The sequence below is a fragment of the Eublepharis macularius genome, chromosome 14 (assembly GCF_028583425.1).
Source record: "Eublepharis macularius isolate TG4126 chromosome 14, MPM_Emac_v1.0, whole genome shotgun sequence".
Classification (NCBI taxonomy): domain Eukaryota; kingdom Metazoa; phylum Chordata; class Lepidosauria; order Squamata; family Eublepharidae; genus Eublepharis; species Eublepharis macularius.
Window position 1 is genome coordinate 32,052,282 of NC_072803.1, and position 22,383 is coordinate 32,074,664.

The 22,383-nt window shown below is 43.6% G+C and overlaps 1 protein-coding gene across 4 annotated transcripts in view; it reads right to left on the reverse strand.

Moving 5' to 3' along the window:
- The window catches only part of BMP1 (bone morphogenetic protein 1), a 160,522-nt gene that overhangs the window by 46,747 nt on the left and 91,392 nt on the right, over window positions 1-22,383 (reverse strand). For all 4 annotated transcript variants that reach the window (XM_054997757.1, XM_054997760.1, XM_054997759.1 and 1 more), the window contains 3 exons: window positions 20,485-20,663; window positions 19,713-19,818; window positions 4,565-4,689 (listed from right to left, as the gene is read on the reverse strand). In XM_054997757.1, coding sequence (XP_054853732.1) covers window positions 4,565-4,689; window positions 19,713-19,818; window positions 20,485-20,663 — 410 coding nt within the window. The remainder of the gene's footprint in view (window positions 1-4,564; window positions 4,690-19,712; window positions 19,819-20,484; window positions 20,664-22,383) is intronic.

Consider the following 22,383-nt stretch of genomic DNA (forward strand, 5'->3'; position numbering starts at 1 on the left):
TACAGAGCTGAGTCTCTTTTCCCCCAACAGCAAAAGATTTTAATATGCAAGGAAAAGAAATCATTTTCCTACTTGATTGTTATTATTTAGTCTTCAGTATCAAGGTCAAATAACACCAGCATTGAATGTAGTATGTAAATACCTCAGCCATAGCGCTTACTGATGACTTACCACAAAAGTGGTATCATCTGTGTACGTAAGGCCTCTCTGAATGTAGCTAGCACCACAGTGCAGGAAAATTGCCCCCATTCCACCCTGTCTGCAGAATCAGGCTTCTACAAGTGCTGGCACAGGGACTCTTGGCAGCCTAACACCTGGCAAAGGAAGGGGCTATGGCACACTCTCCTGCCAAGCCCCTACCAAGGGAGCTCTAAGTCACTGTTCACCAGAAGGCTTGCAGCTGCCTGTCTGACTCTTGCGATTCTAGAATGAAGAGGAAGGAATGTAAGGGAGATGGCGAGAGAAAGTCAATTGGTGATAGTTGGAGGGAGAGGAACAAGTTACAGGGATATCTAGGAGAGAAGTGAGGGGAGAACGAGCAGTCAGATAGACAAAATATCGAAATTCAACCAGAAGATGAGAAGTTGCCTTGTGACAGGAAGTCTAGTAATTGAAAGGAGCTTTCAGACACTACCATTCAACCAAATGTAGCTGGGTTGGGGTAAATTTGTGTTTAGTAATGTTACTGTTATCATTGGTCATTAGTTGCATTCGTTCTTTAAACCCATTGTATAAAAAACCATTAATAATTCGTCTAAGACTGACTGCCAGTCTGCATGGCCCTTTTCACACTGCTTACCTTGACTCGTAACAACGCGGAACATCGCGCTAAAAACGTGGAACATCACGTTTTCTCGCGCGAGATTTGCGCGAGAAAACACGATGTTCCACACTTTTAGTGTGATGTTCCGTGTCGTTGCGAGTCAAGGTAAGCAGTGTGAAAAGGGCCCTTGTCCTTATTTGTCATTAATTAAGAACATTAGGCATGACATTGCTCCTGAGAACTGAACACAGTAGCCCTTTTCGGTGATTAAGGGGCAAAATATAACACATGCACAAGTATCTAAAACGGGATTGCCATTTGGTAACACTGTTACATAAATAGGATTTAGGAGATGCGTGAGCATCCCCCTTTATTCACTGCCAGAGACTGCTCTCCCTTGGAACATGCAAAGTAATTCGCTGTTGCTGAAGCTTCCTTTAGTCTTGCTCATTCTCTGAGTACTTATGTACCCCTCAGCATGCCGGTCCTCCGTGATTATCTGCATTTTGCCAAGCCCTGCCTAGGCTTTGCATGTGTGAGACCTTTATTCCTTAATTCTGAAATGTAGCAAGCACAACACCTAGCAGAACACAGTGAGGATCTCCTTTGTACTTGCAGAAATTTCTCCCGTACTCTCAAAAACCAAGAAATCAACTGGCTGATTCATTAATGCAAGCCACAAATTAGGCTCAGGGGGGTGTTAGAAGACCTTCTAATAACTTCCATGAAAGAGCCACCCTGGAAGCTGCTGTAGAAGCAAACAATGGAGAAAGTCTCAAATTTGCACATATCTTTAGCACAGGCAAACATGGGAACTTGGGATTGTTGCTATATACTTTGCCTGCCAGGTACAAGGCAGCTGGGAGACAGCCTGGCAGCTGCCATTTATGTGCATTTCCCTCACCAAAATGTTCACATCCCACTCTTTCTTGGGATGTCTGGCTATCCACTTTGGAAAATCAGCCTCCAGCCTATTCTATTAAACATCCGCTTAAAAGTCTTAATAAAGCAGAACATCTTCTTTGTGGGGAGATATGCAAGTTCCCCCTGCACATGTTACTGTGAAAGAGAAAGTGAAAGTCACTTGAGAACCCTCTTTTGTCACTTCCTCATAACATGTGAAGCCACCTTCTGTCAACATCCAGTTTATAACGGCCTTGTTTGGCTGGGGAAACAAAAGAGGTAATGCTGGTTAAGCAACTGTAACTAAGTGTGTATCTTCATGGTTATGTTTTACGGGCAATGATCCAAGTCCCTAATCTTCTGCTGCCTGATACGTGACATAGTTCTTCAGAACATCTCCTCCTCCCTGCTGCTTTGCAGCCATTACAATAATTCAGAGAGATTTGTTACAGCTGAAATTGCACAGCATCCCACAGGGACAAAGGCAACGGATGGGAAATTTGGCTGCATGTTTAGGGACAAAGAAGTGAGCATCAAAGTGGAAAAATGGAGACAAGTGCACTGTACAAAACTTCCAAAGCACAGTTCTGATAATGCCCCATCCCCCAAATATTTGCCACCTCAGCCCAATTCTATTTCTACCCACTTCTTCTTACACGTTTCCCTGTCAACATTTCCTTTCTGCTAGGTCACTTGCATATTCAGAAAAGTTGTTGTTGGAATTGCCACATTCCTTGCTAAAAAAAAAAAAATCAAACAAACCCCCAGCCCCCCATTCCATTCTGTTTACAAGCCTTTGTCTTCTCTATGGAAACAAATATCCAGTAGGGGAAGGCTAGTAGGAAGCTCCAAGCCAGATCCAGCCTTGGGAGTCAAACAGGAAGCAAAAGTTTCACACACTCCACTGTTTGTTTTTGGCTTCTGGTCCCCCACCTTCTGTTCTGACAGCTGCTGGGTTTCTAGAGCCAGACTTGGTGTAGACAGGATGAACTCCAAAACTCTGGTGAAGGATAGGAGTCATTCATCCAGTCCAGGCTCCAAAACCCTGTGTTATGTCATTCTGTTTCCATTCATAAAGCAATGGGAAGAACGTAGACAAGAGCATGAGGTCAGACCCTAGGGGGATTATAACATGCAACGGAAGGGCCGGAACATTCCAGGCTCAGCTAAGTCCAGCCGCAACAAGCTGATTTCAGTAGACTGGAGGCAACAAATCTTCCGTCGTCATTCCCCAAGGGAAATGCCTCATCATGGACACACTGAACCATTTCCATTTTTCCCCTCACACTAATATTTTTTTCATCTCTTTAGCAAAGATATGAGGAACGGGCCTGTGCCAGCTGAGGAATGAAGTAATAGCATGAGATTCAAACAAGGAGACAGCCCAGTTATTGCGTAAAGAAGGGTCGCCAGCGCAAAAGGCTCTCCACCATTCCTAAGAATAAAATTGGGCTCACTGATCTGACTCAACCTCCTCTTCGCTCAGGCCCAGCTCCCAGCTTTTGTCGATTACTGACATTGAAAATACCCATAAAATGTAGTGTAGGAAACCACACACACATGTAAAATGTGTAAATTGTAGCTACAAGTTGCTTCATCCTCAGCCTTGGCAAAGCAACCCAAATCTGTGTCATTGCTGGTGTGCTGTAACAAATTGGTCTCCAGATTTGCAGGCAGAATGGCTTGTACTGAAATAAACTTCAAATTTAAGGTACTGGAGACCCAAGGGGGTTTGGTACATAAGAAGCCACCTTATATCAAATTAAACTGTTGGTCCATCTATCTCAATGGCTCTTCTGCATCCTTTTAACTGGAGATGTTCTGTACAGAACCAGGAACCTTCCACATATAAAGCATAGCTGAGGCACAACCTCAGCCTCCACAGGCATCTATAAATAGATAGCCATACTAGGAACCATAGCATGCATGAAGATGTATATACACACCTCAGTATACAGCCTGCACTGATTTAGCTTCCCATGGCCACAAATATTTGTTAATATTGAGTATATCCATTGCATGTGGAGCCAATGATGAATAATCATAAGTTTTTACATGGGAAAAAGGCTAAGAGCTTCTCTTTCACATTTAGAATGTGTGACAGGCAATTCTTGCCCTCATTCCCCTGATGCCAGATTGCTGTGATGGGCTCTACAGAGGACTGCCTTGGAAGACCATATCTGCAACTGGCCTGCAGCTGGGGTGATTTACCAGGGAGCCAATTGCACCAGTACACGGAAGGTATAATTTTAGGACAAGAGATAGAGCACTTAATCTGCCAACATGCCAGGTAAAGGCAAAACATGAAAAACTGCAGCTTGCGGTGGGGTGAAATTGACAAAGGAATGGGACATTTCCTCATTTCCATATCCCGTGCCTTGCTGGGATTTGTAACTTTATGCAAATCTCCTGTTCAGCAAACTGAGGTCTGGCCAATACATGGTTTCGTGCAGGATGGAGAGCTATGTGCTCTGCTCATCAGCTGTGATGTCATTGGACACTAAACACTTGCACAATCACATTCTAAGTAGTATTTCATTTTGCAACAGGCCCTCTAACTGTGGGAAGAACAGCAACGACGTCTGGCAGTTTGATCACTGAGAAAATAAGATGTTCTCAAAACTGAAGTAGTTCCTTCCATGGAAGATGTATGGATCCCTTATGATAAATTACAGTAAGAATCCAGTGTCCCCTCCCCCTTTCAAGCTATAAATTTATTCGCTGGTAAAGCCCTTAGACTGCAAGCCCTCTGGAAATGGGCCATTATCACGTCAAATGCAGTATCTTCCAGTGCAGCCCCTAGCATTTTCTAACTACTTGCGATAAATATACATTCAGATTTAGTGGCAGCAACAAGAATTTGATTCTTCTTTGGCAAACATACAGTCGGCAACTTACCAGGGCATTTGTACAGCTTGCGAGCCTGGGCTATATCTCCCTTGCTCAGTCGAGTTCGCTGGCCAATGGAAGGCTGCATCCCATTCACATTATATTTGGGAAGGATGGTGTCTAGAAAGATCCCTCTGAAATGACAGCATGAAGCAGTGAGTAAACATTCCCAATGTCCTCAGCGTCCCGGACTCACACCTCAAGGCAACCAACTGAACAACTTCCTTATATATGGCCCTATATTAATCACAGGATTGGTACTGGGGGCTAAAGTCCATGTGAAAACCTGGTTAGATATTAATTTTTGGTGACAAAAGTCAATCCTTCTATAATGGAGATGAGTCTTTGGGTCATATAGACCAAACCTTCACTTCACTGTTTCCTTCTTGCAGTATATTAGGGACCCCCTACTTCCAATCCCATGGAGTCAAAGAAGTTCCAAGTACAGATAAATATGGTATGACTTCGCAATACTGTAACAGAGGAATGGGAAGCCATGAGTGATAAGAAGTAGGCCTGATGCGTAAGTCCCCCTTGCTGCTAGATTTTGAATTAGGAAGGCGAGCAGAAAATAATATCCTGCTGACTGGGGAGGACTCTACTGGTATTACATTAATTAGCATTGCCAATGTGTGCTAGCGAGAGTAACAGCAATCCACTTATCAAAGAAATGTTAGAAGTGAATTAAATTATAGATGACATTGGTTTCATGGGAGCACCAAGTTCTGCTTCTGCAGTAATGTTATTATCAAGACATTAAATATTGTGTCTATATTGCTATAACTAGTTGAAATGGGAACAGGGGCAAGGAAACTGAAACTGCAGTGATCTGGAGTAAAAAAACCCAGCATCTGCTGATGCTCCATCTGTAGCAGTTGTGTTCCAAAGGTGGTTCATTCAGAAGCTACATAGTCTCCGTACCAGGTATGCTCACAGCCACACCAGAATGGCAACATTCACATTTGCAAGCACATGCTTTCCTTCTCCCCTATCCCAGGATCTCTGTTTAGGTTTCAGACCCTATCACACTTGAGAAGGGTGGCCCAGTTGTAAAATTCCATTCCAGAGGTCAACTCAGTTGCAGGGAAAGAGGGACATGTGGCTAAAAACATCCCACACACGCCCCTGTAATTAGAAAGTCTGCTGTGCAGGCAGGAGGGAGTGAGTCAAGCAGCCCACATAGCCTCTGCTACAGCAGAGGAACTGCCCACACACGCTTTGAGAGATCCAGCAGCCCACATTTTGGAAGGGGCAATTCTGTCTGTGCTTATAAGGAGACCAAGAACTGGGATGCGATCACTGCCCTCCAAGGTCAGTCAGATAAAAATAAGCATAGCTGATAAGAGTTGCTCAAAGAGAGCTAGTACCATGAACCAGTCACACACACATCTGAAGTTGCCTTACACAGAATCAGACCATCGGCTCATCTGGGCCAGTGCTATCTACTGTGACTGGCATTGGGTTTCTGAGGTCTTGGCATAGGTCTTTTGCACTACCGTTTAAGGGACTGAAGTGGTGCCTTGCAACATGTGTTCTTTACCACTAACCAATGGCACCTCCCTTCATCTATTATATGGAGATGTGAGCAAAATCACCACCACCACCACCACCAGGGAAACATATGAGGCTGCCATGCTAAGTAATTAGCGTGTTTAATCTCAGTATTATCAACTCTGCCTAGAAGCAGTTCTTCAAGGCCTCATGCACGATCTTTTGTAGCCCTCCTGCCCAAAGCCTTTTAACGAGAAACGCCAGGGATGGAACTGAGGCTGCCTACATATCAAGCATGTGTTATATCACTAACTTAGACCCTTTCTAATCAAAGGCCTGGAATTGCTTGACTAAAACATTCTCATTTTTATGCCAGGGGATGCAAAGGGAAGCTTTGAGTTCTGCAGGGGCCTCTGGTAAAGCCATCTGACATTGCCTCATAAAATTTAGGAGGAAGCATTCAAAACCAAGCCTATTGTTATTTGTGTAACTCTTGCTTCTTCACAACACTGCCCAGACTTTGTTTCTTTGTCATGCTAGAGTATGAAAAAGAGACAGAGTCCAGGAAATGGGCAGTGGGAGGGGGAGAGTAGGCATATAAAGTGACTGACATAACAGTGACTGGGATCAAATTGTTTTATTAAACCTCTAGGCTTCTGCTTTCATCAGTAACATATTAGTGGTCAGTTCAGGAGGGTAGCTATGTTGGTCTGCAGGAGAACTGCATGATTAAAGACCAACAAGAGTTCCAGGGTATAAGTTTTCAAGAGTCAAGTTCCCTGTGTCAGATACCTTCATTGGATGGTGGTGGAGAGTACCCTCAAGTCATAGCTGATTTATGGTGACCCCTGGCAGGGTTTTCATGGCAAGAGACTAACAGAGGTGGTTTGCCATTGCCTGCCTCTGCAACTCTGGTCTTTGCTGGAGGTCTTCCATCCAATTACTAACCAAGGCCAACCCTGCTTAGCTTCTGAGATTGGATGAGATCAGGCTCACCTGGGCTATCCAGGTCCAGGGCACCTTCATTGGATATGAGTTGTTAAATTTTAAAACTGCCATGGGAAGTGGGGAGGGGGTATTTGGAATGCTGAAGAAGCAAAGAGCTCCCTGCAAGGTGGCACTTGCCATATAAAGGGTATTTAAGTCAAATAAAGGTTAAAAATAGTTCTGAAGGTGCAAGTAGTTTTATATATCATTCTCCAAATTAAGGCCAGTGCAGTCATATGCAGATTCACTCTGGTCTTAAACACAATGATTCCAATGAGTTTCCATATGCACAACAGTCTTTATGCAAGTGGAAGTGGTAAAATTACTCCTTCATGTCGGCTCTAAGTGAAAGCGATTATATCTCCACTATCTTTTCTGTGCGCGCAAGACATAGCACAAGGTATTTCTTCTGATACAATTTCAAAACCAAATTAAATCAAATCATGTGAACCATCTGTTGTACATTCCTTTGCTCCATATGCACACTGTTATTTTGTTAACAATTCTATTAAAGCAGTATGTGCTGCTGCAGCCATTGCACTGCTGTTTGGCAACTGGAACAGCTCTAAGTATATTTTCCTTTCCACTCATGGATTGCTGGATCCAACTCGATGGGCTTAGACTGGAGTGACTCTGCACAGGACAGTGCTCCAAGAGTCTCAGGCCTGGAGAATGTTTTCGCTGGACATATTTCCATGTCTGAAAATTTGTGATCATCTAACCTTCAGCATCTCGGCAACAGGTCGCTCAAGCTACAAGAAGTTATTTTTGTTGCCACTGCTGACTTGTGCTTTCTGAAACAGGCTTGAGAATCTCTAGCTAATTTCCCCAAATAAACCATAAGCAATATATAACTCTTCGTTCTATAAAAAAATGGAGTCTCGCTGGATTTATAGGTAACGATCTGTTTAACAGAATAGTTCTTGTCAGTCCTGCAAGTAAGCAGAAGGCCATCATCATTAGAAGATGTGGGGTGCAACATGAGCAGCTGGTACAGGCCCGTTTCTACTGGTTTCAGTCTGACATAGATGTGGCTCTTGAAAAATGAGTGAATATCACTGGTAAGCGGCAGATCAGTCCATGGCAATTATGGATCTCCTGCTGTTAGTTAGCTCAGGGAATAGCAGTTGCCAAGGTAAAGTTCTAAAACAAATGCACCAAAAACATATTGGGAAAGACATCATTTCCTCTGCTTTGGAATCAGAATGGTCTGAGTCAGCCCATTGGCCCATCTAACTTAGGGAGCAGCTCTCCACTGTCTCTAGGCAAAAAAGGTCTTCTCCAACACCAGCTACCTGAAATCCTTTAATTGGAAATACCGGCAATTGAACTTAAGTGCATGTCAAGTATGTGCTCTGTTACTGAACACAGCTTCTCCCTGGTTGTGAACATTTTGAGACTACAGTCTCTCTACAAAAGGCAGCTTATATGAGGATGCTCAAGTGTAGGATGATGCAATGTTAGCCGGGAAGCATAGTTTAAAAAGACAGAGCCACAAAGATCACTCCTCAGAGGGTTTATTAATTTTATCATCACCTCCCCAAAGGGGAGGTAAAATTGATAGAGCCTTTGGGGAGCTGAAGATGAAATTAACAAACCCTCTGAGGGATGATCTCCACTGGCTCTGTCTTAAAACTACCCTTGTATAGAGAGGTGAAACTGACAGCCTCTGGGGAGGTGAAGAAGAAATTAACAAACCCTCTTAGGAATGATCTCCGCCAGCTCATTTAAAACTACACTCATGTATAGAGATGAAACTGACAGAGTCAGAGAAACTGACAGCTCTGTCTCTTTAAACTACCCTGGTGTAGAGCAGTGAAATTGACAGAGCCTTTGGCTCTATCTTTTTAAACGATTCTTCCTGGTTAACAATGCATCTCCCTACACTTGAGCATCTCTGTGTAAGATGTCTAGTGTAGAGAAACTCTGTATTAATACTTTATTGATCACCTTCTTTGGGAAAGACTAGGAGAAATAGGGAGAACATCTAACAATTCTGGCATCTCCCTGTTTGTGTCCTCTTTGCAGCAGCTGGAGCACACTCAATGTACTCCTACATCTTTTTGAAACCTCTAAAGTGACTCATGCAGAAAGGCCAGGGAATGAACTGGAACCGGGGATCCTGGATTCACTCTTTAAGCTGCTAGCAAAGATTTGGGTCAGATGGGCTAGACCAAGAGAGCTGGCAGCCAGGGCTTAAGAGTTTTTGTTCTCATCACCATATTACGGTAGCAGCAGCTCCTGGCTGGATTTTTTTTTTCAGTAGCAGAAGCTAGGATGAACACCATGGCCTTGAAAGCAAACCAGAAAATGCATCAAAACATAAACAAGGGCGCAGAAGTATCTCTGCAAGTAATGGGGATGTTTCCATGGAGACACTGGCTAGGAGGGAAAGCATGCAACATGTCAGAATAACCTTTCTTCTTTTGCTGCTGGTGGGGGAGGCAGATTTGTTATGCTGAAGATGAACACTACCTGTCAGAATGGCTTGAGGGGTTTGAGGAAATTATATGTTTAGGAAGGAAAAGGAAGACAGAAGATGATGGCTCTTCTAGGGAGACATTGACTTGAATGCGTCATCCTGCTTCTTGTGGCAGTTTCTTGTGTAAACAGGAAGGGTCTGGAGGAGATAGCCCCCACTGCCAGGAGAAGCTCTATAAAGTTCTTATACCAAGGGCTGTCCGGGCAAAATAAATGTGTATTAACCCCCACCCTTTAAGAAAAAAAGCAGTTCTGGTCAAGCTAACTCTGATCATGTGCCAGGAAAGAACCTGCACAATTTATCCAGCTAATAAAAGTCATGAATGATAGCCAGGAAGTTATGAACAGCCCTGAAAATCCTGATCAGTAATAGCTACCTCTCCTCCGTGACCTTCAAAGATGTCATCAAACACTGTTTAAGTGTTTTATCATTGTTTCCCACAAGTGAAAAGGCTAGAAACATAATTTTTTTAAAAAAAATCTCAGGAAACTTAATTACATGCCAGGAATTGATTTCCACATTTGCATGATGTAATTATAGGAGCAAATATAGATAACCAGAGACATTCGATGTATTGTCGAAGGCTTTCACGGCCGGAGAACGATGGTTGTTGTGGGTTTTCCGGGCTGTATTGCCGTGGTCTTGGCATTGTAGTTCCTGACGTTTCGCCAGCAGCTGTGGCTGGCATCTTCAGAGGTGGTGCTACACCTCTGAAGATGCCAGCCACAGCTGCTGGCGAAACGTCAGGAACTACAATGCCAAGACCACGGCAATACAGCCCGGAAAACCCACAACAACCATAACCAGAGACAGTTTGGTGCCCGATCAAGTTGGAAATCCTCATGCATACATGCTTCCTCCCACCCTTTTCCCTTTGCAACTGAACATAAAAAACATTCTTGATTTAGGAAGTCTTTGATCTAACCACAGTTGGCTGTGACATCTGGATTTGGGTGCTGTTAACAAATAGGTTCTGTTGGTGGGGGGATGTTTGCCCACAAACCCGATTTCTAAATCAGGATTAAAACACAGTTTAGAATTCTAATCTGTGAGCAAGCAAAACAAAACAAAACACCCTCCAATTTGTTAAAAGAGTCTGAATTCAAATTTAACACTAATTTGTGGTTAGATCAAAGAATTTATAAGCTGTGAAGTCTTCAATCTCAGATTCATAGCAAGAGGAAGAATGAAGGCAGAAGACTGAAGATTTCAGACTCATTCACATAATGAACAAATTGTAGTTTACAGCATCTCAATACAGTCAGAGAGAGAGAAACAAAGGGAAATGGGTTGAGACAGTGGGAACCTGTGCCAGCACGTTAGTCTTTCTTACTGTATGGGGATTTCCATTTAGCCATTGGAACTTTCCCTTCCTCCTGCTGCCCATATGGACATGCTTAAGTCTGAAAGGGGGAGCGAGGTGGAAAATTTTCTCAAGTGACCTACAATTTCCATTCTCCTGCCTTGAGCGATTTTCAGGAATATTTTCCTGGCCTACTGCAGTTATTGTTACACCTTCCTCTACTTGGCAAGCACCCACATCTGGCAGCTGAAGCAGGCCAAGAGCAGCAAAAGAATTTCTAAAAAGGAGCAAAGGAACTCCAAACAGGATAGCCTCAGCCAGCAGCACCACAAGTTGTCCGAAGTCACCCTGGGCAGCCATGCCTCTTCCTTCCATTTACCCCCCAAACAGGAAACAAGCCGATAACATGTCAGGGGCAGCTTTGCTGCAAGTAAGCTTGCATTGGAGTATCCTGTAAATCTTGGAATCTGAGTCATGAAACAGCAAGCCTCTGAGTGCCCAGCTGACAGATGGGGTCTGGGTTTCTCAAGCAGGCTTTAAAATACAGGCTTCTTCTCGGAAAATGCGTGCAAAACTGGAGGTATTAAGCAAAGCTCTTGGGAGAAAGGCTGGGAAATCTGAGGATGCAGAGATGAGAGCTCTGCAGATATCATGTTCTGCTAACGTCAGAGTCCAAAGAATAAGGAGCTGGTGGTTTGTAAATGGCACGCCTCAAGTCCTGATTGCAAAATTCCCCATTCATTTCCGGTGCTTCAAGTTCTTGGTTCTCATCGGAAGACATTTTGAAGCCAGTTGCTAAACAAGACTGGAACCAAGACTAAGTCAGGGCCACAGGCAACTGAGCCCAAATCCAGAGCTGGAATGTATGGTCGCTAGAGCTGCGGGAATGTGCTGGACCCAGAGTGATCTTCAGCAAGGACTAGAGTTAAGCCTTGAAATGCAGCAATATTGCTCTGTCAAGCAGATGAGGGTCAGAGGCCTGGCTCCTATCTAATACAGGGGCTAATGTTACACCTCCCTGTCCAGCAGCTCTAAAAAGCCACAGTTAAGCTCACCAGTCTAGGGGCTTTTCCGCATGTGTAGTTTATTCCTGATTTTCTTCGCAGTCAATCCACAAGCACTGAAATTGGTTTGGGTCTGATTCTTCTGCCTGTCTGCCCTCCCTTTGCATTTTTACAGTTGTAGAAAGGGTTTATTTTCTTCCTCATGTACCTTATTTATTTATTTGCCAGGATTTTCAAGCAAGGGAGCTATTGTCATCAGCAGCAGCAGAAGCGCTGTCATAGCACCCTCCTTTTATGTTTTGTGCATACTGATATTACTATATTACTGAAGCATACTGATATTACTATATTGATATAAGGGCTGAATGTTTTTAAAGGTGGAAAATGAACACGCTGACAGTCTTTCTATGGGGAAGCCTAAAAGAGAAGCAGCGCCACCACCCACAACTAAGTCCCCTTCCCAATCCAAACTGGAAAGCCCTGCCCGTGCTGACCCAGAGCCAGAGCCAGAGCCAGAGGCTGGCACTGGCAGGGCAAACCAACCTCTGTTGGGATAGAGCTCAGAGCAGTAATGGCTAGGTCCTTTTCAATCCAAGCTGCTTTTTCTGGCGTCAGAAATGCCCCCCTTCCCTCGGCCACTATGGCTTTTGCAATTTAAAAAAATGCATGATTTTCGTATCAATATATTGACCTCCCATTGTCATAATAGGTGCAGCAGGTTCTCTGAATTCTCAGCTTCAATTTTTTAGAAATCTCGAGCTCCTTCCCTTGTGAAGATATAAGGGAAAAAGGCGTATCTCCACAATGGAACAGGGTAGAGACTTTTTTTTTAAAAAAATGAAAGATGAGAATTCAGAGAACCTGCTCCAACTATTATGACAATGTGAGGTTGATATATTGAAATGAAATTGACAAAGATTGAAAACAAAACCAGGAGAAGGAAAAGGGAGGTGAGGACGAGGAGGAGTGTTTCAATGATCATGAATGTTCAATCATCAAAAAGTGGGTTGGAGGTGGGCAGGAGTGAGTGGGAGAAACTAAACCAAAACAAAACAGGAGGAGAAAATTGACTTAAAATCAGCTGCCAAAAAAACTGGGGGAAAAACAGGGGAAAGATCAAACAACTTGAAGCAAAAAGGCAAAAAAATGTGTGTGGAAATCTGGGGATAAATTGAAGCATTAAAAAGGCCAGAAATAGCAGAAAAAGCCCCATGCAGAAAGGCCCCAAGTTTTGAGCTCCTGGTCCAAACCCAAGATGATGACAACTGGTGTGTCAAACTAAACATAACCATATTATACACACTCCTGTTATCTGGGAGTGTGTATAATATGTCCCTCTTCCCTCTTCCACTGAACGTGCAGTTTTGGTAGGTATGTACAGGAGGAAGAGGACACTCACAGAGCCAGCCAGATCAGCCATACCAACTCAGGCAATCAATGGGGTCAAGGCTGAATTCTCCCTAGAAGCTAAAATGACAAAATTGAGGCTATCATACTTTGGTCACATCATGAGAAGACAAGATTCTCTGGAAAAGTCAATAATGCTAGGAAAAGTGGAAGGCAGTAGGAAAAGAGGAAGACTAAAAAAGAGATGGCTTGACTCAATAACAAAAGCCACGTCCTTCAGTTTGCCGGATCTGAGCAAGTCTGTTTATGATAGGACATTTTGGAGGTCTTTCATTCATGGGGTCGCCATAGGTCGGAAGCAACTTAATGGCACATAACACACAATCAATGGGATGACAGATATTACAGCCAGATTGCTGTGTATGATAGGACCATGCTCTTAGACTACATTTATACAGGTAGCTGTAGAATAAAGGCACAAGCGGGCATCAGTCAGAATAAAAGATAGCAGCCCTAATGGTAAAGGATGCTCCTCCTCACACTATAGGCAATGCTCTTGGGTCCATCACACAGCTGAGTCTCTCTTACAGAAGAAAGACCTAGAGGCATGTCCTCAGCAGCCAGGATAAAGCTGACAACAGTACCAGTCCAAGCATGCTGAGCAGCAGCAAAATGCTGAGCGGCAATAAAATTCCAGGAGACACACCCTCCTAGCCTGCAGCCATATATGCATCTGTGGAGGATGCAAGAATCCTTGCACTTAGGTTTGCTTGCCAACTCAACCTCCCCAAGGAAAACAGTGACAAGCTGACAAAAAGGGAAGGATAATCCAGAGACAAGCATCCTAGTGAAAGATATTTTTATGGTAAGCAAAAGCACTATCTACTAAGTGATAGGGTTGTGATGTAATGCAAGTAGTTTTGTAGCAAGCCACAGCCAGGGAATTTGGGCTCTGCTCCTTTGTGTCCTTTCCGGAACGCAAGATTATTGGTGGCTTGTACCTCCAGAAGCTCAGTATCCCTTTGACAAGGGTTAAAAGAAAAGGATGGTCTCTGAGAAAAGTTCAGAATATTTATTTATTTATTTGATTTATACCCCGCCCTCCCCACAAATAGGCTCAGGACGGCTCACAACATCCATACAATAGAAGAAATTAGTCATAAAACTATAAAATCAGTAATAATCTTAAAACAGTCATTAAAATAGTCCAGGTGCATTATATATAGGCTACTTAAATAGACAATCGGGAGTCCACATATGGGCCATAACATATGGGCATAACACATGGCTGAGGGCAGTCACAGAAAAAGTGGTGGTCTTAGGTGGAAGGGGAGAGGACACTCCTTGGTCCTCAGCCAAAGGCCTGGTGGAACATCTCCATTTGACAGGCCCTGTGGAACTGTAACAGGTCCCACAGGGCCTGGATCTCCAGCGGGAGAGCGTTCTACCAGGCCAGGGCAGAAAAAACCTTGGCCCTGGTCGAGGCCAGACAGATGTCTTTTGGGCCGGGGACCACCAGGAGTTGCTTGTCTGTAGAGCACAAACACACAAAGAGAGAGTGACGGTGTAAGACAGCAAAACAACCGAAATAAACCGTCACCAACTAACTAATGCGACTTCAAGAAATATACAACACTCTTATATGAAAAATTTACAAAAATTTACTCATACAGAATTGAATTATATGTATAAATATATATTCCACAGAGCCCTAATAGAACATTCGTGTTAGGGCAATTATCCTCCTTCACAAGAAGGCAACAAGGGGAGGGAAAAATTTCAATAACCAAACCCCTGTGTTAGATGCAAAAACATAATCACTTAGAATAGGGCTCAAAAAAGCCTCTACATAGAGTAATACAGAGTGATACAAATTTCAATATGTATAGGGTACATACATGTTGCTCAAAACAATCTTTCAGCAAGAATTAAATAGAATCAACATGTTTTAAATTGTAACTGTTGATTCTATTTAATTCTTGCTGAAAGATTGTTTTGAGCAACATGTATGTACCCCTATACATATTGAAATTTGTATCACTCTGTATTACTCTATGTAGAGGCTTTTTTGAGCCCTATTCTAAGTGATTATGTTTTTGCATCTAACACAGGGGTTTGGTTATTGAAATTTTTCCCTCCCCTTGTTGCCTTCTTGTGAAGGAGGATAATTGCCCTAACACGGATGTTCTATTAGGGCTCTGTGGAATATATATTTATACTTATAATTCAATTCTGTACGAGTAAATTTTTGTAAATTTTTCATATAAGAGTATTGTATATTTCTTGAAGTCGCATTAGTTAGTTGGTGACGGTTTATTTTGGTTGTTTTGCTGTCTGTAGAGCACAGCAACCTGCAGGGGACATAATGGGAGAGGCGATCCTGCAGGTATACTAGTCCCAGTCTGTGAAGGGCTTTAAACGCCAAGGTTAACACCTTGAACCAGAACCGGAACTCCACTGGAAGCCAGCACAGCTGGCACAGCACAGGATGGATATGTGCTCATACCACATGGTCTGTCAAGAGTGGATCATAGATGGGACAAGGAGACAAAGAAGTAGGTTGTAAAGTAACAGGCGCAGACAAATGTTGTCTACATTAAACTCCCAAGAAAAGGGTTAAAACTTCCTTTCTAAATTTACTGCAATGCATCCTTTGGGGATTAGTTTTCAGAGAACAATCCTCTATTGATATCTGGGGGAAGGGGCTACAATGATCAAGAAACTCCATACAAGTTTATTACAGAGGCCTTCTGCTGGGATTCTAGCTACAATCCATCCCCACTATTCATCCCAACATCAAGTTTTGTTTCACAATGCATTACACCGTTTTAAGAAAAGCTGTCCTGCAATGACTTCTCCACAACAGTGCAAGCCCATGTCTGCAACCTATATTGTACCATCTGATACTCATCAATAGCACCTGGCACTTCCCAGAGCTCCTTCTCTACCCAACTTGTGAAATCTTTCCAGAGTCCTTCCCGGACTTCTCAACTGCATCTTCTTTGATATAAGAATCTTTTGCCATTTCTGTGATTTCCATGGAACTTTCAAAACTCATCTTAACCTCAGGAAGTATAAATGAGGATACTCCCTTGATACACACAAGCCTGTTCTTTTCATTCACTGCAAGAAGAAAAAGGAAATGTCAGGGTAAGGAATATTGAGGGGCAGGTTCGATCTGCACAGCTGACTCTTGGCACAAGTTTCTGAAGCTGGGTTAAGCTAAAGCGGTAAAATCGGAGCCCACAGAATGTTTGTAGGTTAAGTTGTGAGGATTTTATCCACTTATGTTCTGCACGTGACCTAATCCCTAAAGTGCATGCTTCTGAAAGCATTCAGTCCGCTGTGGCCTCCCAGACATTCACATGACCCACAAGAATTACAGGGCAAGGAGTGTAATCTGTATGGCCAGCTTCCATCTTCCAGCAGGGTGATGCCCTAAGTGGAGGGGGAAATGGCATCTCTTTGATGCAGACCTTTCCCACATTTTGCTTGAGCAAAACTACAGTTCAAAGTACAGGCAGTTGTCATGAGGACAAGTGTACACAGAGCAGAAGAGAAGCAAGCAGCCCAAGCTTGGGAGGGAGAGAGACAGAGCGGCGCTGACATTTCATGAGTGCACAGACACTGCCCGCCTTTGCTTCTCCTAAGGTAAACATTCAGCTTTGCTCCTGATTCCTAGAGAAGGCAGGAAGCCGTCCGGTCATTGCCAGCCCTTGTTAGAGCCCGCCAGGGCTGTTTTGACAGGAGCTCTGATGTTTGCCTTGGGACCATCACGTGAGGAGATTCTCCTCTGCAGAGAAGCTTCAGCTTATTCAAGCTGCTGCTCCAAAATGACACTCCAGCCCAGGCCTCTAAATGGTACTCAAAGCAGGGTTTCCTTTGGGGTTTCTGAGAGGAATATTCCAATTCCAAAGTGCTTTAGAGCAGAGAAAATTACTGAATTAACAGTTTTTCCTCTTCACTGCCCCTGGCTGCAGACCACTCCCCCCTTCCTCTGCTTGTCTTTCCCCCCATCCCTCCACATGCCCTTTGGCATCAGCGCACTCCCTGCCACATGAATGAGACAGCTGTTTCTTTCTCTCCCAAGCTCTCCAGCTCTTGCTTGGGCACACGCAGAATAACATTCAGCAGTTCTGTTCTGTGTCTGATTGCGCCCAGACTTAGAAAGGCCCACTGTGGTGCTATTCAAAAGCCAGACTAAGAAAGAAGAGAACATCAGGGTTCCATGCGTGCCTGGCAGCCTGGGCAAGGAACCCCCTTCATGCGGCCTCAAATAAAAAGATACAAAAGATGAAGGAAAGACTCCTGGCACCGACAGGGTGCAAGATGTGTGTGAGAAAAATTTGCCCCAGTCGTCCACAGGACCGACTTTGACTAAAGGTCTGAGCTCCCGTTCACTTCTTCAGGAGTAATTCCATTAAAGTCATTTCCCTTCTCCAGGCTGTATCTCCTCTGGCATCTCTTCCATTTTTTCGTCCCTGAAAGCTCTTCTCCTATCAGACACTTTGTTTTCTACTCTCAATCTATCTAGATCAAAAGACTTCAGGGCCTCACAGTTTAAGTCCTCCACTAGTTCCAATCCTTTAGATAAACCAGCAAACAGAATCAAGGAAGGTTGAGATAAGCGAGGGGGTGGGAGAGTAATTTGTCACACCTGTGAAATACGCTTTGGTATAAAACAAAACGGGTAATTCTGCTTCCTGTGCTGAAAAACAGCTACGGGCCATTCTAAATGCTGTAAAACTATGTGATGTGCTATGTTAGTTATCATCCATGTGCCAGCAGGACAATTTCCTGCCCTCATTATGGAGGGAGGTAGTTTGGCTCAGGGAAAGAGCCCTGTTCTTCTCTGCAACATACATTTTAAAATTACCAGGAAAGATATTTTCATTGTTTCAGAGAGGGAGTGAACACTCTCTTCAAAGAGCTCAATAATTTTTTTCTAAATCTCTATTGTATGTACAACATCCAGTAATAATCTGTAACAGCCTAATTACAGTCAGATAGAAACCAGGTTCTCAGCCATGGAAAAAATATGAGTCTGCAGTGGACCTCTTCAGAAGGTAGGCAGAAACTCATGTGACTGTAGGATCCTCTATATAAAAAAATGAAATCCCTAAACATAGAAAACGAGATAGTAAAGATAAGGATTCTAGGCTATTATCCTCCCTAATATATTACTTTTCCACATTCAGAGATACATTTTTATTAAGAAGCTCAAATCATGTGAGCAGTCTGAAGATCAGACACCAGTTTATCACTACAGTGAAAATTAGGACAGAAATATAACCTTCTTCCTGGGGCAGACCTTTGAAAAAACAGAACGCACCAGGAGACCATGACCTAGTTCAACTCCCTAATTTACTGAAAGTCTAGACTCAACACCCAACAAGTTAGTTCACAGTTCTACCTACACTTAATTGGGACCACAGTATTCCAAAAGCCGTCTCTCTCTTTTTCTCTCTCTCTTTCTCTCACACACATACACAGAAAGACAGAGACTCGCAGAGGAAATTGGTCCAGATGCCTTCAGCAAGAAAGCCAGGCTTCATGCAGCAAAGGAAGAAGACATAGGCCATCAGTTAACTGCTTTGCAACTTCAAAGTGGTAATCAATCAGCTGAACATAAGAACCACAATCAGCACGTCTCTCTATAGGAAATGTACAAGAAACAAGGATCAAACACATGCCACCTAATACTATAACCATTTTGAAAGATAGACATGGGGAAATACAGATCTTCCTCCAATGTGTGTGTGTGTGTGTGTTCTGTTTTAATTGCCTTTATATACTTACATGTGTTTGTTTTTATGGTTTGCTGCCGTGCGGACCATAAGTTGGGTGAAAAGGCAACTTAAAAATGTTTGAAATAAATAAAAAATTCTGAGGCACAGACCAGGAACCACTGCAATATGTTACAGCGTAGCTATCACAGGAAAGAAAGAAAAATCACAACCATTGAGCATTAGAGTTCCTCTCAATGGAAGTTTGGAGAAGAAGCAAGATTAGTTTCCATCAGGGATGCCTAACTTAGTCCAACCAAGTTTGGTACACTCCACACATCAACTGTGCAAAATGTTCCCATTTACTGTGACTTGGTCCTTTCTCTGCATCCCAGAGACAGCAAGCTTTGTAATTTGCAATATCAAGCCAATACAATCTGTGGCCACCCCAACCAAGCTCATCAGCAATCATAACCACATTGTTTTGTCATTCCAGATCTGGCAAATGGTTGTTCTTGGGGTCAATACAGCAGCAGAAAACAGAGAAAGGCAGAACAGTAGGGGGATGCTCAGAACCACAGCTCTACCTGGAGCCCCCAAACAGCCAAAGTCAGCTCTGTAAATGTCTCAGATATACATACAGACTTATGCACAGACCAACTGGGGATTCCATGACTCTGAGCTTTTTAGGCTCATTCAATGTTTTGGGCTGGGGGAAATGTATAAACTCCCCCTGAAAGAACAGCATGGGTGTGCATGGATGAATATGTGTGTGCCTGAGTGAACATATGAGGCAATCGTATTCTTGAACTCTCACTTGGAGAAGGTGTTCCTGGCATAGTGCATTATGCTGTCGAAATCGTACGTCTCTCCCAATGTCTCCACCTCTTCAGGCTCCATCTTCAGAAAGTTATACTCCTGCCCTGCGGAAACAGCAGGAGGCAGAAGCATGAGGAGAAAAAAAAACAGCCTGCACTGAGCTGGCCTTGGAGCAAATATCTGTTCCCTGTGTGCCAGTAGCTCCCCTTTCTCCCACTCCCACAGCAGCCCTATCTAGTTGCATCCCACACTGCCTCCCTCTTGGAGGATGTATGTTCTACTCTATTCCCAACAAAACAAAGATTAGGGTCACATCTGCTTAAGAAAACCTTGGGGCAATGTCTTGCTTCTGACTACTGAATTAATGCTGACTGAGCAACTGCAGATTGTTTCTGGCTTTGTCAGCACAAACTCAATAGCTAAATTCAGGGCACGCTTGTCCACTGTGCACCTGGGCTCTTTGCCGAGATTTGTGCCTCTATTGCTTTCCCCATGTGTCCAATGGAGTCAGGTAAAGTGTGAATGCCATAGGAAGGGGACTATTATTAAGAATTGTGTGGCTGGATATGTGAGGCAAAAGCAGCACTGGCTAGATGAGTGGAAAGAAGTAAAAAGGTGCATGTGCAAATGGGTGGTAAAAGGAGAGTGGGACAGGGGTGGAACTCTCTTGCTCTGCCCAGCAAGCAGATGCTTCAGGGTGTCTAATTGCCTTGTTCTATTGGAATAGAGAATGGAAGGGAGGAAAGCAAGGAGGATATCAGAGCCTTTACCTGGTTGGATGTTCTCACGGATAATGGACACATGGTCATCTCTGTCTGGGCGTGTGTGCTCATGCCAGAAACCAATTACATGGCCCAGCTCATGTACCACAATGCCAAATTTGTCACAGTTTTTCCCAATGGAGATGGCCTGAGGTCCCCCTCCTCTGCGCCCCACATAGGAACAGCACCTGCATGGAGAAGAAGAGGTCGAACTTTGCATCTTACATTCGCTTTACATGCTTACCTAACACCATCTGATGTAGCTGTTCAGATACTTTCGATATGTTCCTGTAGGTTTGTTATTCTTTCCGTTCCCCCTCTTCTCCTGACATTGGTGGCCCATACCCACTTAGCAGTTCTCTTAATTTTAACCCATTCCTCACTTCATATGCACCCCTTTCTTTCCTCTTTCCAAATTAAAGAGATAAGCACCATCATAATGGCAGAGAAGGCCACATGTCAGACTGTTAGTTACAGAATATACAATAAAAAGTTACATGTGGATCCAAACCTTCCCCCACCCAAACCCAGAGAGGATTCCCTGAGGGAGAAGCACAGATCTGTGGATATTTCAAAATAGATACATAGGAAAGCATTTAATCAAACACTCTTACCATGTAAAAACTACCCTGCTGTCAGGGTTGTGTTTGGGAAGACAAGACTCACCAAGACTGCAGAAAGTTTTAAAAAAACTATAAGAGGCTGTAAAAGTTTCCAAAGGACCAAGGTTAGCAGAGATTCTCCAGTGTACAATCTTGCTGATTTCTTAACCAATTGAAAACTTTAACCTTCCCACCCTGTGGGCTGCAGCACACTGTCTTATCCATTTCCTTTTTCTGTGCGCAATCTTTCATAAAAGATGGATGAAGGACTACTGCCATTCCATACCATGCAGTTTATTTCTCATTTACATGCTGCAAAACATTAAAAGGATGCACCATATCTATCTTTGAACCTGTATTTGGGTTGGGTTTGTTGCTTTCACTGATGGTGGTGGAGAATGCCCTCAAGTCATAGCTGACTTATGGCGACCCCTGGTGGGGTTTTCAGGGCAAGAGACTAACAGAGGAAGTTTGCCATCGTTTGCCTCTGCAACCTTGGTCTTCATTGGAGGTCTCCCATCCAGTTATTAACCAAGGCTGACTCTGCTAAGCTTCTGAGATCTGACGTGATCAGGCTCGTTTGGGCTATCCAGGATAGGCTTTCACTGACAACCCCCTTTAAAAGTGGACATGTTGAAAACAAAGGTGCATGTTCCAGTAGAACTTTACAGATCTTGGCTATGCACATCTGGGGATTCTTTGAATGCACATTTCGTAATCTCAGCAGCACGAGCCTTTCCCTTCTCCACATCCAGTCTTCTCTTTGGGAGAAAAAGGACTCTACCCTCTGCTGTTCCTTTCCATTTTCTGTGAGGAAACTGACATGCTTGTTCTGGTTTATGTGGAGGTGTTCATTATCATCTTGCCACTGAGAATTGGTTTACAGGACCACCCTAATCTGAGGATCTGTTCATTCTGCAGTCTATCAAGGTGGGAAAGCAAAATCAAGAAACCCCTCATAGCTGCTGTTGACTTAAAGAGAGGAGTTCATTTTTAGAGAGAAGACATTACCCAGTTTTTTACAGATAACCATTTTAGCACTGCCTGCCTAATTTCTGTAATCTTTTGGGGTCCAGCTTTAAACGGGGCCAGAAGGGCCAAAAACCAAAGCCAAACTCATCTCGGAAATAGCTGACAGGGGAAAAAAATTATCTGGCTGCTGGCAGCCTTTCCCAATTTAAGTCAATCGCAGTGATCATATACCCTTGACCGAAGAACAGTACACTCCTTCTGTCTGGGATGGTCGTCCTCTTCCACCGAGTGCGCAGCTTCGGGAGGGATGCACATGGAGCGGTGAGGGAGGAAG